General features: G+C 30.9%; 2 protein-coding genes across 2 annotated transcripts; both read right to left on the bottom strand.

Annotated features, from left to right (window-relative positions):
* Positions 1–3,393: 3,393 nt before the first annotated feature.
* On the bottom strand, positions 3,394–8,300 carry LOC145319041 (glutathione S-transferase 1-like). The gene is made up of 8 exons (XM_080160866.1): positions 8,233–8,300; positions 6,894–6,948; positions 5,755–5,820; positions 5,414–5,475; positions 5,037–5,095; positions 4,757–4,825; positions 4,122–4,174; positions 3,394–3,657 (listed from the first exon to the last, which is right to left on the bottom strand). Coding segments are annotated over exons 2-8 (369 nt in total). The 5' UTR covers positions 6,896–6,948; positions 8,233–8,300; the 3' UTR covers positions 3,394–3,599.
* A 924-nt stretch (positions 8,301–9,224) lies between these two features.
* On the bottom strand, positions 9,225–10,615 carry LOC145319042 (glutathione S-transferase 1-like). Its single transcript, XM_080160867.1, has 3 exons — positions 10,560–10,615; positions 9,820–9,913; positions 9,225–9,518 (listed from the first exon to the last, which is right to left on the bottom strand). Exons 1-3 carry the CDS (start codon positions 10,562–10,564, stop codon positions 9,414–9,416), a joined length of 204 nt encoding a protein of 67 aa, XP_080016993.1. The 5' UTR covers positions 10,565–10,615; the 3' UTR covers positions 9,225–9,413.
* Between the last annotated feature and the right edge of the window lie 4,981 nt (positions 10,616–15,596).

Raw genomic sequence — 15,596 nt, 5'->3', positions numbered from 1 at the left:
CAGTATTTAACATTTTTGTAACAAATTTACATAGAATTTAATCAAAACTAATACATTTATATTTTGCTTATTCAGTTCTGATAATCTGGTTATGTTCGTTTGTCCTACCGATTCAGAGCTTCGCTGTTATGGATGTTGTCATCCTTGTTTTACGTAACAATTAGTTTTCCTCATGTTGATTTATTATTTCTTAGAAGCGCAGCAATTCTACTATCTCTGTATGAACGTCATTCCAACTATACTTCGCTTCATTAACGCAATATAGAAAATTAAGACAACTTCCTTGTTTATTGACAAATCTTGTTCATTTATTAGAATAATAAATATAAAATCCTTTGATTAAACAAATAGTAATAATACAGTGGAGGAACAATTTAACCGCATTATTTGTTAAAAACTGTTTAATGTTCATATTTTGGTAGTTATTATTTCTTCATCTGAATAATAAGTCAGCTTTAAACAGTTGAAATTCATAAAACATTGTAAAAAAAACCAGCGTTTCGGAGCCGTTTTATTTTGGTGCGTCTCCGGCTTCGGCTCCAGCTCCGGCTTCGACCTAAAATCAAAAAAAAACTCGACATATTTTTTCCCCAATAAAAAAATATTTTTTATTTTGACTTTTTAAGGTTATAAAAGTTCAATTTTTGATAAAAATGGACTTGAAAAACTTAAAAAGGGCATTTGCACATGACAAAACAGAGTTACCAAATTATAATTTATAAAAAATCTCTTTTTTTACTTAGTCCGGAGCCGGAGCCGTTTTTTAACGAAAATTACGGCTCCGGATTCAGCAAAATATGGCGGCTCCACGGCTCCCGGCTCCGAAACACTGAAAAAAAATTAGTATTATATTAGTCAGTATTATTTCAGTTTAATATCAACAAACATTTTCGTTCCTTAAGGCATAGGAATGCTGTGGCTTGCAGAGTGGATAATTATTAAGTAAGCCACACGGCTGGCAGTAAGGCTCACTGTGTGGCTTACGAACCCTCGTGACTAATGGTGAGGCTGCGTGACCGATCCTTGCTGTGGCTGACGAGCCTCGGTTGTCATTTACGTTTCTTTAGACAAACATTTTCCTTCATATTGCTTTGTTAATTATGTTTGGGATTTTGCCTTCCGGCGCAACGCAAAGCTATAGGAAGCGGTCAAATAATCAGATAGGAAATAGTTTTCGTTTTTATAAAATCGCAAAATTCTATTTAGCAAAACTAATATTGAATTATATCTAAATAGTTCATATAATATTTCAAAAAGTAGTAAGGTTTACTTGTCTGAAGTATAAGATTTCGATTAGGTTTAACTACAGAACTGTTCACCCCTATGTTTTCGGATGTGTTTAGGCTATTTTATTTGGTATTATCCTCTTAGAAAACTTTTTTTCTATATTGAAAATTTGAGTACCCCCCCCCCCCCTCCCCGACAGCGAACTATGAATTCTGGCCGTAGCGCTCGGCTCCCTAGCCTGCCTAGCCGCAGCGCTCGGCCCCCTTGCCTGCCTAGCCGCAGCGCTCGGCCCCCTTACCTGCCTAGCCGCAGCGCTCGGCTCCCTAGCCTAAAACCTAACCTAACCTAAAATAGTTGTTCGTCGGTAGTCGGGGGGGGGGGGGGGGGGGGGGGGGTACAAAATTGAAAAAAGTTAAAAAAAAATTCCCTAGCCTGCCTAGCCGCAGCGCTCGGCCCCCTTGCCTGCCTAGCCGCAGCGCTCGGCCCCCTTACCTGCCTAGCCGCAGCGCTCGGCTCCCTAGCCTAAAACCTAACCTAACCTAAAATAGTTGTTCGTCGGTAGTCGGGGGGGGGGGGGGGGGGGGTACAAAATTGAAAAAAGTTAAAAAAAAATTTCAAAGAGGATAACGCCTTTTATTTCATAACATTTTTATATGCTTAAGGATACAGGCATCGAAAAATGGTATTAAAATTTATTGTCTTGGACTTTGAGTAATGAATCAATTCAACATATCTTATAATAGCTATTTTCTAAAGAATTAGAGCACTAGTGAAGAATGTCATTAAAATATTGACTTTTTGCAGACGAAGCAAATTGTTTCAGATTATTTTTCCATAGACAATAATGTAAGGAAGCAGCTAATAGTGCCTATTAAAAATGACGTCATATAATTAGAATGACCAATTATAGGCATTATTATACATTTTACCATTGGTCAATTAAAATGTATACTGGCCTATTATTGGTCATTTGTATTGTATGACCTCATTTTTTAGGAACTTTAAGCTTCTTATAATGTAAACTTTTATTGTTCTGCAACAGAAATTTCTTTGTCTAGATTATTACAGTATTACTGACAGTTTACAGTTTGTTTGCTATTTAAGGACACAATTGTCAATGTTGTTTTAAAGAAACACCCCCAATGAATGAATTATCAGGAAAGAAGGGGACATTGGGCTGGTGATTACACTAGTCCCTAAAGTTTTATAATATCGGTTATTATTCGTTGGCTTAACAACTTTAATTGTATTTCGAAAGGTTATTTCATTAAGTTGAGTGTCCAAATGTTTCAACCAATAATTGTAATATATAGAAGGGGTAATTTTAAGGAAGTACATCAATTTATCGGCCATTGGTTTATCCCTTTAGATCCCTGATGAATTGTGCTTGTGTTTATAAATTTTGACATGTTTGCTTGTATTTTCTAATTAGTGTATAAATCATTGTTTACGTCTAGCTTTCAGTAACTTTAAACTTTAAATACAGGCAAACAAGGATGACAACATCATAAGGAGCAAAGCTTAACATATCAGACAAAGACAGACAAACGAACATTAATAAATACATAGTAACAACTCGTTTAATATTCAGCATTATTCAGAAGTTTAAACAAAAATTCTATGTTAATTTACCTAAAAATTACTTAAATAATAGATGCTTGATATGGACAATACATAATTTTTTAAGCTCTTTATAGTGCATAAAAAAACTACGTTATATTAGAATAGTCCATTAATATGATATGACGCAATTCCGGATTTTTCGACCAAAAGTTTTAAAATTTAGTGCCAATAAAAGAATAAATAATTCCGAATTATGTCTTATTAGAATAAAGGACTATTTTAATGTGACGTTATTTATAGGCACTATAAAGAGCTTCTAACTTTTTGAATCAGTATTAAAAAAATCAGATGAACAGGAAAAAAAATTTGTAGGCAAAAAAGTAAAAAAATCTGCTTGTTTTAAATGGACGCACGGACTCTTGGTAACGATTATAGAGTTGCTTCGCTTTCTAAGTCGTACCTAACTGTTATAGGAATCAACATGCAAAGTTTAATATCGATAGAACAATTCTAACCTGTTTAAATTAACGAAAAGTTAACTGTAACGAACGGACCAACTCTAATTATAGAAAAGCTTCGCTTTTAAAGAAAAACAAATAATTCAAATCCTAAATATATTTATTTCAGTGCGTTTTCATGTTTAAAATATCAGCAAAGATCAAATAAAAAAATCAAGTTTTAATAATGTGTACATTTATAATAAATCAAATCATTTAAAATAACAATAATTTAGTACTTTATAGCTATGTAAGATGCAATTATGTGCCGCTAGGGCAGTTATAACATAAAATTAGTACACAAAGAGTCCACTAGATGTCAGTGAGGGCTTCCGACTGAACTTCATGATAGCTTGCTTCAAACCAGGCTCTGAAAAAAGTAACAAAAACCTAAATGATTTTTATAGTACCTTTAGTACGTCATACTGGCCTATTATCTGGTCAATTAAAAGTGTATACGGGCCTTATTCAGTCTGTTTGTTTGCCTATTATTGGTTATTTGTATTGTATGACGTCATTTTAATAGGCACTATAAAAAAAGCTCATATGACTGTTATATAATGTTTTTCTAAAGACATATTTTTTTATATTACTTATTTTTAAAAGCAAGGCTTTTCTACATTTTTTTGTCCTTGTGTACAATCTTTCGTCATCATTTTACGTTAGTTAGAATTGTCCCATTAATTTCAAACTTGTCATGCTGATTCTAGTAATAGTCAGGTACAATTTTGTTACCACTTAATTTTTGTAAAATTGATTTCTATTACGATTAGGTACAATGCTATAAGTGAAGCATCTATTTTTATATTTCATATTTGAAACCTGGCAACTTACCTGTATTGATCCACACCAGGTTGTCCAACCTCTGAATAGCTAGGCATCTCACTCTAAACAACACAATCTTTTAATTCCTGTATCGATAAGGTTAAATTTAAGAAGCGTAGCAATTCTTTAATAACAATCACTGGGGGTCAGTATGTAAAAAGTTATTTCTTACGTGCAAAAATTTAAATAAATTTCTTTTTATAAGTCTAGGGCTTATATATTTATTATTTTTTTTTATAGAATTTTGTACATTTTTACTTTATAATTGTCAATTTTCGCATGTTCAATTGTCAAGTAAACCAAGGACAAGACGCATACAGGGATCTAAAGGGATAAGAAAATAGCCGATAAATTGATGTACATCATCAATGATGATACACAAAATTATCATATCTTTAGATTACAATTGGTAGTTGAAATGTTTTGACACTCAACTTAATGAACTAAACAATCTAAATTTAGTAAAAGTCCCCAGGGTGTTTTATCTAACGAATGAGAAAACGTTATTATAAACCTTAGGGACTAGTGTAATAAACACTCCTCATTTGCATAGCCTAAAATTTCTAAGTATTTAAAAAAAATATTTTGTTTTTAAAGCAGATACCCTACTTTAAAAGTATCTGCGCCTAATTAAATAAATATACCTTAAACATGCTGAGCCATTTCTCAATGTTAGGATATTTGGAAATAGGTTCGAGTCCCTTCATGCAAGCCTTAAATTAAGTATAATAGTTTATTAAGCAAAGCTACTAAAATAAAAATTATATTACATGTTTTTTGTTGATTTTGAAAGGGCCGTAGGACAATGAAAAAAAAATTAAAGGCGTAGTTTCTAATTGTAAGTACTCCACCAAGTATTCTTCAATCTTTATCTCTGCTTTGTTAAGCTACGCTTTTATAGATGCCATCATGCTTGATTCCTACCTCATATGTTGTTATAGAAGCTATCAGGCTAAAGTCAGCTACAGTAAGGTTATCACCTCCTAAAACAAAAATTTCTAATATGGAAAACAAAGTAACATGGACAAAAAATGACATCATACAATACAAATGACCAATGATAGGCCATTGTAAATTTAAATTGACCAATTGTAAACCATATACTGGCCTATAATTGGTCATTTGTATTATATGACAAAAAAATAAAAAAAACTGCTTAAATAATGAAAAAAAAATTTTTCCAATTGATTAAGTTGTTTGTAATACATTTACCTGAGGACAAATCTAAAACCTACAGAAAATCTTGAGAATAACAACTTAGTAGTAAAGGCTTTTAAAAATTTTTAAAAATATTTTCTTACCAAAATATTTATGTTTAGCTAAATAATCATCAGTCCATTTCATAGCCTCTTCCACGCTTTTCCTGAAATATAATATTATTTCATCTTTATATATATAGATTATCTTTATGATGATTAAGAAACTAACAGCTGTGTCCTTTGCATCTTGTATCAAAGCGGAGGAGGGTTAGATCATCTCAAGACTTATTTAAATGTTTCATAGCTTCAATAAAATAAAGAACTCAATCAGATTAGTGTTTAGTAAGATATTTACAGACAAAGCCAATCACCATTCTATTGTTTATAATGGTACAAAATAAGCAACCTGACCTTTCATCTGTGTACTAAATGTCAGAATTTACCTTTCTTTCTCTGGGATGTCATTCCTAATTCCAAAGCAGACTGGTGCAACTGCATCTGTAATTCTCCTGAAAACATTGATATTAAAAGTTCCAGCATTCTTCTACAAAAGAAGACTGGTGAAACTGCTTCTGCAAGTCTCCTAGTGACATAAACCGTAAAAGTTGCAGCTTTCTAAATTGATTCCAAATAAGACTAGAACAGCTGGATCTGTTATTCTTTAAGAAGCATAAACAATAAAAGTTGCAGAATCCAAATTCCAAATTAGAATGGTGCAACTGTATCTGTAATTCTCCTGGAAATATAAAAATTTAAAAGTTGCAACATCCTTCTTTTTTAAAGAAGACTGGTGCAAATTCAATTCTCTTGGAAACAAAATATTAAAGTTGCAACATCCTATTTCTAAATCAGAATGTACAGCTGCATCTGTATTACTACTGGAAACTTAAAAATTAAAATTTGCAGCATCCTAATTCCAAAATCGACTGTTGCATTTATGATTCTCCTGAAAATCTAATTAAATACATAAGTTGCAGCCTCCTAATTTAAATTACATTATTTCATCAGTAATTCTTACTAAAAAAATTAACATAAAAGTTGCAACATCCTAAATCTAAAGCAGGCTAATTCTCGACTTGTTAAATTGATTAAGGCTTTGATCACAGAAATGAAATAAAAAGAAATTAATTTTGTTTGAGATGGAGAAATCTAACTTTTTGCTTTCTGTCAAGATTAAAATAATTATGGGTTCTTTCTAGAATTAATGGTCTTATAAGGGATTGCCAGCCGTAATTTACAAAAGAATTTACTTATTATATTTTGCATTGCACTGTTGTTTTAATCAAAAAAGGGGGAGTCGGGCAGGGACAATAAATTGATGTACATCCCCAATGATGATTCACAAAGCTAACTCTTTTGTAGATCACAATTAGTGATCGAAACGTTTGTACAATCAAGCTTATGAATCAAACAATCAAAATTCAATAAAAGTCCCCAAAGTTGTAAAGCCAACGAATAAGATAACATTATTATAAATCTTTTGGGGAGTAGTGTAAAAACAGCCCAATGTCTCCTTCCTCCCCGGGAGTCGGGCCAAACTGATTGACAAGACAATTTAAGTTAAATTGATGAATAGTTTTACATGTATAAAATGCCTAGATCAAAATTCAGTCTTTGATTAACTACGGCAAGAGCCTAGTAAGCAAAAATAAATAATTTTAAAACGTTTGTCCTAATAAGTAGATGAGATTGTACGGCTTTCTAGTAAAGAAGGTGTATTACCTTTTATTTTTATAGCTAGCCAGTGCTTTTAGTAAGTAGTAGATGTAAATTTTTCCATAGAATTCAGATATGCAATCGTTTTTTTGTTGACCTCTTATTTTTTAAGTAATTCAAGTTTTTTTTTAAATTAAGTCGATTTTGAGGTACTAAAACGCAACAAAAAAAGGAAGAAAATGGCCATTATGAACAAAAATAGTAAGATCTTTAATTTGACACCTTACTTTTTGAATTCTGCCAGGTAATTATTGAAAAAATCTATTTTTTTAAACCCACGAGAATAAAAACTTTGAACTTAATTATATCATTACACAGGCATAAAAAATATGGGTTCATGTATACCTAACTTACTTAAAAGTAAAACAACATTTTATCTTAAATTTTTATTTTCTTTTACTCAGAGTTTCATGCTTTTGCAATCATCAGAAAGATACTATTTTTTTCATTAAAAATAAATGTATACCTTTAGAATCAGAAAAATATTACGAATCCATTGTAAGCAAAATTGAAAAAAAGTAAAAATAAAAATAAAAATGGCCTAACATATTATTTTGTACAGGCAACTCTTTCTTCATCCCCTCTTTACCCCCTTCCCATTTTTATTCTCAAAACAAGAAATAAGATGGTTGCCTGTATAATAGAATATAATATTTTCATATAATTCCTATTATTGTAGTTTATTTACTATTTTGTAAACTTTTTATTTCAATTTTGCTTAGAATGGATTTGTAATATTTTTCTCATTCTTAAAGTATATATAACGCCTATTTCTTATGCCTGGGTAATGATATAATTAAGTTCAAAGTTTTTATTCTCGTGGGTTTAAAAAAATAGATTTTTTTCAATAATTACCTGACAGAATTTAAAAAGTAAGGTGTCAAATTAAAGATTTTACTATTTTTGTTCATAATGGCCATTTTCTTCCTTTTTTTGTTGTGTTTTAGTACCTTAAAATCAACTTAAATTAAAAAAAAAAAACTTAAATTACTTAAAAAATAAGAGGGCTACAAAAAAACCGATTGCATATCTGAATTCTATGGAAAAATTTACATCTACTACCTACTAAAAGCACCGGCTAGCTATAAAAATAAAAGTGAATACACTTTCTTTTGACAATATCGATGAAAAACTTAAAATCAGCTTTTTTTATTTTATAAAGGTCCTTTAATATAATTTAATTTATTTATTTATTTTATTTTCCTTTGGATCTTGAGTTGGATAGAATTTTTCTCCATTAAACACTTGACAAAGGTAGATCAAAATTGCTCGACTAAAAATGGAAATAATTTTTATTTAATAATTAGTAGAACAAGGATGAAAACATCCGTTTATACTGTACATCTATAATACAAAGTAGAACGATGTCTGTCTGTCCGTCTGTCCGTCTGTCCGTCTGTCTGTCTGTCCGTCTGTCTGTCTGTCCCTTAAGATCTCCGTAACCACTGAACCGATCGGATTCTACTCTTCAGGGTATCTACCTATTGGTCCTGTGGTGGTTTTAAGCTATTTTCTTGGGGAGTGGGACACACACAACCCCCCCAAAAACCATAAAAATCCTCCCCCCCCAATTTTTTTTTTTTTTTTTTTTTTTTTTTTTGAATGAGATTTCCATGGTCCTTTACGATTTTCGTCATAATTTTTTTATCACCTCTTGGGGCAGAGCCCCTAGAGGCTAGGGGCGAAGCCGCTAGTGTATAAATAATTCATGACTTGAAATAATTTTCAAATATTCTAAAAAAAAACAGACCAACAGGTGGGCAGCCAAAGAAGGTTAAATTTAACATTTTTCTATGATATTTAAAATAGTTATTTATCGCATCGTATTATAGACAGCTTTCCACGGATATTAAAATGAAACAATATAAGATTAATACCAGTTTTGTTAGATTAAAGGGCCCAAATTCCCAATCTAAAAAAACTTGCATTAATTTTATGATTTTTTTATATTCGTGGGAAATTTTCTGAAATGCCATTCTATTCATGTTTTTTAGTATGGCTGAGAATCGGTTTTAATCCATCGGATATTAATTGGTTTGAAAGCCACACTGGAAAAAAATATCATTTATTAATTGTACTAACCTTTCACTGAAAATTCAATACAAAAAAATCATTATTATCATTTACAAAAAAAATATAGGAATTGACAATCCTTACATAAAAAAACAAGATATCTTTCTGTGTGTCTGTCTCTATGTACCGAAGGATCTCCTTTACAGGGTAGCTTCTAATAGGTCTCGAATAGTTAATAACTATTTTTAGGAGGGTACCACCACCTTCCCAACAGAAAATTTAAAAAATAAACACTCTACCTAAAGAAAAAAACAGTAAAATAAAAACTTTATCACAAAAAAAACTAATTTAAAAAAAGTTTGACAAAAATGATTTAATTCCTGATAGGAAAATCTCCATGTTTAAGAACTGGAACCGTGTGCTGCGGGTTCATTGCCAAAAATTCAGGAGTTCGAGTCCCTCCACCCAGTACATCAACCTACACAGAGATATTTAGTTGAAATATTTTCACGCAACCTATATTACAATGTTTTAACACCTTCTGCAAGGAAGATTCGATCAAAAACTTTCGATTCGTTTATTGAATCATAATTGGTTAGTTAACAATTAGTAGTCTCTTTACTTTTCAACCAGTACTTTTAATCTGAAGAAGGGATGATTTTGTTCTTCGTTATTGGAAATGTAAATTAATTTATCGTGCAATGTCTTTTACCAATATTTCATTCCCTTGTCCTCAATTCAGAGTAGCTTAACTAACCATGATTACTTAAAAAACTGACCTCAATTAATTTCGACTCAACATTTAGTGTTTTAAGAAGAAGATTGACCGATCTTGTTGGGGGGCTTAGATGGATCCCATATAAATCTACAGAACTAAAATAAGTGGTTGAATCAATTAATCATCTAACCATGCGGGAGATATCTGCATGGAAAGAGATGATTTGCATAAAATATTTTCTCGTATTCATTCGAATCCGGTGGATAGGAACCGGTTCTCATCCATACGAAAAACTATGTCTAGCATCGTATTATATCCAGTTTTCTACGAATATAGAAATGTACAATCATAAGATTAAAACTAGTTTTTTTAGCCGGTGCCTTCGGCACCACGGGGCTAAAAAATCTAGTTTTAATCTCATAATTGTACATTCTATATCCGCGGAAAGCCGTTTATAATACGATGCGAGAAATAACTATTATTTCATTGTCCTGTAAAACATTGTTCCAAAAATCAGATAAATAGGATAATTATATCATAAAAAATTGTTTGTCAAAAAGTTAAAAAAATTAGCCTTTTGTTTTAATTGGATGTATGGACTTTTTAGTAAATATTATAGAGTTGCTTTTATTTCCAAGTTGTGCATACCTGTAATAGAGATCATTATGCAATGTTTGAAATCGATAGTACAATTATAACATGACAAGATAAATGATAAGTACGGACGTACATACCCAAATATTAGAATAGTTTTGCTTTCTAAATTCTAAGCAAATGGGAAGAGGTACTATGAAAAAATACCTCATTTTAGAATTTCAAAAAATATGTATTAATGTTATAAAAGGTATCAAACTACTAAATTTATTTTTATTATTTAAATAGATTTGATAAGACAAAGTACTTATCAAAACACTTACCAGTTCAAACACCACTTCAAGCAATTAATTTATTTTGTCGCTTTTAATTTTATTGCATTGTAATAAAGCCAGCTTTCCGCGGATAGTAAATTGAAGAATAATAAGAATAAAGAATGGTTCCAGTTCAGTTGGCCTCCAGTAGCTGAAGGCCCGGGCTAACAATACTTTTATATATTTTATGATTTTCATTCTAATATTTGTGGGAAATTGTCTGCAATAAGATACTTAACATGATTTTTCAGTATGGCTGATAACCAATTCTAATCTAGAGGTTATTGATCGAAGACCTAATGAAATAGGTAATATTGCATGCTATTATAGACATCTTTCCGCGGATAGGAAAATGAAAACCATATGGCTAATTCCAGATTATAATAAATCAATAGTAATTTATAAATCTATTTAAGTTATTGACAGTAACTGCCAACATACACCGCATCTCCGCATCTCCGCTACTGAAAATATTTTGTATTTTAATATCAATTTAAATCAATTCTTTAGAATTTTGAGTATAAAATTTAAATTACCAAAGTACATATTTAATCAATATTAGTTAAATAAATTTTTGTAAACGCGGGACTACTCTTCAAGTAATATGTACACCAATTTTTAGATTAAGATTTTTTTTTAATTCAAATCTTTTCTATTATTAGGGTCTTTCCGTACGGAACGGGTAGCTCTTTTCGTTGATTTAGACATGTTAGAATTGTCCTATCGATTTCAACATGATGATTCCTTTAACAGTTAGGAACGATTTAGAAAGCGTAGAATCTCCTTTTACTGTATCCTGTATTTACACAATTTTTAACAATTTTATGTACCTACAATTTTGTTTAGACTTAGAAATTATTTTTTCTGCTTATCAAGAAGAAATCTCTATCAAATTATGCATAAAAAATTACCCCCCCCCCCCCTGCAGTTTAAAATTATTTGTGGAAAAGTTTGGTTGCTGTTGCTTTGCAGCACATTACAAAATAAAGTTTCAATAAAAGTTTTGAGCTAACAATTGTAAGGACAAATTATAAACGTTGGTTAATAAGAAATGTGATAGAATTGGAAGTTGGCACTATGACCTTTCTAATCTTTGCGAGAAATTAAGATTGATTTTAATGTACATTTTATTGCTTACCATATAATTATACAGTCAAAATATTTTAAAATGTGGAGCTAGTTTATCAATTTCAACATTGATAACAGCAATTAAATAGACCTTATCAATGCTTTATTTATCACTAGCGACTTCGCCCCTAGCCTCTAGGGGCTTTGTCCCAAAAATGATAAAAAAAGGTTAAGGGGAAATTCGTAAAAAAAATAAGAAGGACTAAAGAAATCTTATACAAAAAAAGGACCAAGGATATCTCCTACGAAAAAAATGGGGGTGGGATTTTTTTGTTTTCGGGGGGGTTGGGGGTGTCCCACCCTCCAAAAAATAGCCTAAAACCATCACAGGACCAGTAGATATATTCCCTGAAGAGTAGAATCCGATCGGTTCAGTGGTTAGATCTTAAGCTTCAGACGGATGGACGGACAGACAGACAGAAAGACGGACAGACATCAAGCTACTTTGTATTATAGATTAATCATTATAATAAATCAATGATGTTCTTCTAATTATTTCTTATTAATTAACAAATATGTATAAACAAAAAAATCCAACATCTATAATTTAAAGTAGAATGATGTCTGTCTGTCCGTCCGTGCGTCTGAAGCTTAAGATCTCGGTAACCACTGAACCAATTGGATTCTACTTTTCAGGGTATATACCTATTGGTCCTGTGGTAGTTTTTAAGCTATTTTCCCCACCCAAAAAAGATTTTCATATTTTTTTCTAAAGGGTGTGCAAAAAAATGCGGACATTTTTAAAATTGAAATTGCGCGGCTTACAGAAAATATCTAAAAAAAAAATGTATAGAAAATTTTTAAAATTCCCCCCTTAACCTTCAGAAAAAAGCCCCTAGAGGCTAGGGGCGAAGCCGCTAGTTATTACATATAGCAACTGATTAAATTTTATTTAGTTACTTAGACGGACGCATAGACAGACACATTCTAGCTATTGAGTAGCTGTTTCGGATCATGGAAAGAAAATGAAGCTTTTCTCCTAATTCTATTAAAAGCTACTGTGAAAATACGACGAAACCCACTACTTCGTTGTCTTTCCATGATCCGCTGTTTCATAATAATGACATAACATTTACATATAAATTTGATTGCAATATTCAATATGATAATAATAGTTAAATTCATACCTAAGACTGCCCCAATAGTCTCATATTTTTAAAGATAAATTTTTGTCTTAAACTATCTAAATTATAGCAATGCTTTACGTTGTTGTGCTTGTATCTATTCAAAATGAAGCAATTAATTTAAAATAAACAAGAATGACAACATCCATAAGTAGCGAAGCTCTAAATCATGAATAATCTGGAAAAATTACTATAGAGCAGTATAATACAATAACTATCTTGAATAGGAGCCGAGAAAATCACGTTTCCCCCATAGCTTTACAAACAGACTGACTGACTGACGGATGGACTGACGAAAGTGAATTATAGAGTAGCTTCGCTACTAACAATACGGAGGTACCGACCCTATTTATATAAAAACCTCGGTTTTAAAAAGAATATGAAATTTTCTATGGGGCTGCCACACCACCTAATTCTCTTTGTCGATTACGATTTCTGCCATTATCTTTAATGTTAAAGCCCCTTTGTTTTAAATTATTAAAAGAATTGTATTAACGTAACGTAGGTTACTATAAAATATTAAACATTTGCAACAAAAAAATGGTTCCGATTCTCCTAATCTATCTTTTAAGAATCCATCTCTGGTATTGAGTAAATGTACAATTGTTTAAACAGAGTGCAAATTCTCAGGCACAAGGTATAAATATTTTACATCTATATCTAATAAACATGAACAATTATGTCCATATGTAAGGGTAATAATTACAAGAACAAAATTAAAAGTATAACTATAGGACAGATTTTGTTTGGATTTTAGAAAACAGTCAGTTTTTACATAGTAATAAAAGAATGATTTTAAGTAACAGAAAATTTTTCTTTTTTGTCAATTTTATTATAAAAAATATGTTTATTTTTTTTATATTAGTGCCCGTCCCCAACAATAATCTAAAATATTTCAAATTTAGCCCTTCAAAACATTTATAAACTAGAATCAACAATTATATTTCTAAAAGCTCTCTTCGTTAATTTAGACAATTTACACAATTTTGTAAAAAAAAATACATTCAATTTTGTTTAGACTTACAAACAATGTTCTGCTTTTTATTTTCTGACAATTTACAAGAGTTATTATTTGTTTGTCTTTCATTCTGATTTTCGAGCTTCGCTTTAATGGATGCTGTCATCCTTGTTGATTTATTACTAAATGTTCTTTCTTTAAATTTTCTTGATTATCTTAGTTGATTTTAAAAATTTGTAAAATATACTTTGAATTATCCATTGTCTCTGAAAATCTCCATGGAAGAGTCTCAACTAAAATAGAGATGTAAACAATTTGTGAGAAACATGTAATTTAAGTGACTACAAATTCTCTTTATTTGTCTGTTTAAGAGCAGAAACTCAAGATGCTTTAGTATACTTTTAGAAAATATATTCTATTTTACTGAATATATTTGGACGCTTTTCACTTGAATTAATTTCTAGTTAGATTAGCGACATTATTGTAATACTAGTGTTTTAGGATCAAGTCAAACAATGCATCTTCAAGGGATGTTGAATAATGGTATACACAAAGGAAAAAATGCATAGAATTTTTAAACTAATTTTCCTGGACAAATTTTAACTCTACCCTTGAATAATTGCTTAATTAAGTCCAAAAAGTACCCTACTAGGTTCTTGTATTATTTTTTGTTAAATTTAATGAAGGTCAGATATAAGTTTAACTTACAATTTAAGAGCAAACATAAGAAAATTCTCACAATGCAACCTATTTCTCTGATTTAAATTTCTACATATATATACATTTTTAAAAGCGAAGCTTTTCTATAATTAGGGTAGGTCCGTACGTCCGTCCGAGATAGATAGCTTTTATTCGTTAATTTAGGCATGTTAGAATTGTCCTATCGATTTTAAACTTTGCATGGTGATTCCTGTAGTAGTTAGGTACGATTTAGAAAGCGTGGCAACTCTATAATCATTACCAGAATGTCCGTACGTCCATTTTAAACATGTTGATTTTTCTACTTTTTTAACAACAAATTTTTATGTGATCTAATTATCCGTTTGATCTGATTTTTGGTATATTGATTCCTGGGACAACAAAGAACATTTTTTAAAGCGAAGCTACTCTATAATCAACTCCTAAAAATGTAAGTATGTCCATAAACATTATCCTGTATCAAGCAGTTTTGCAAAAAATTTACTTACACTTTTGCTTCGACTCTTATACTTTTATATTCTGATTATTCAGTTCAGACACTATAAAAGTGTTAATGTCCGTTTGTCCTACCGTTTCAGAGCTTCGCTTTTATGGATGTTGTCATCCTTGTTTTTAAATAAAAGAAATGAAAATTATTAGGGGGAGGTAATTTTTTTCTTGGGTTCGTTTCTGTTCTGAAAGATGTACTGGCCTAGTCCTTTACATATCAAATATTGTGTGAGCTACCCAAATATTGTGCAGCTTTTAGCTAATAAATAGATTTTACTTGAAATATAAACAACATACTACCGTAAAATGTGGAAATATATCAAAAATTCATTGCATCAAAACTATGGCTTCATGGTGCTCCCAGGAAAGGCCTTGAGGAGTAGAATCAGGATCTTTTGTCTGTTTTAAAATATCTCGTTCCTAGCCTGAAAAAATCACAAAAATCATCAAAAAACTTCTACAAATTGGACAATTCTCAATAAACTCTAAAAAATGGTGTTTTTTCGTCATTTCTAAAGCTAGGAACGAGATA

Source organism: Acartia tonsa, chromosome 5 (assembly GCF_053477335.1).
Source record: "Acartia tonsa isolate MP-2025a chromosome 5, ASM5347733v1, whole genome shotgun sequence".
In the NCBI taxonomy this organism is placed as follows: domain Eukaryota; kingdom Metazoa; phylum Arthropoda; class Copepoda; order Calanoida; family Acartiidae; genus Acartia; species Acartia tonsa.
The sequence above is the reverse complement of the archived record's forward strand: the minus strand, read 5'-3'. Positions and strand labels throughout refer to the sequence as shown.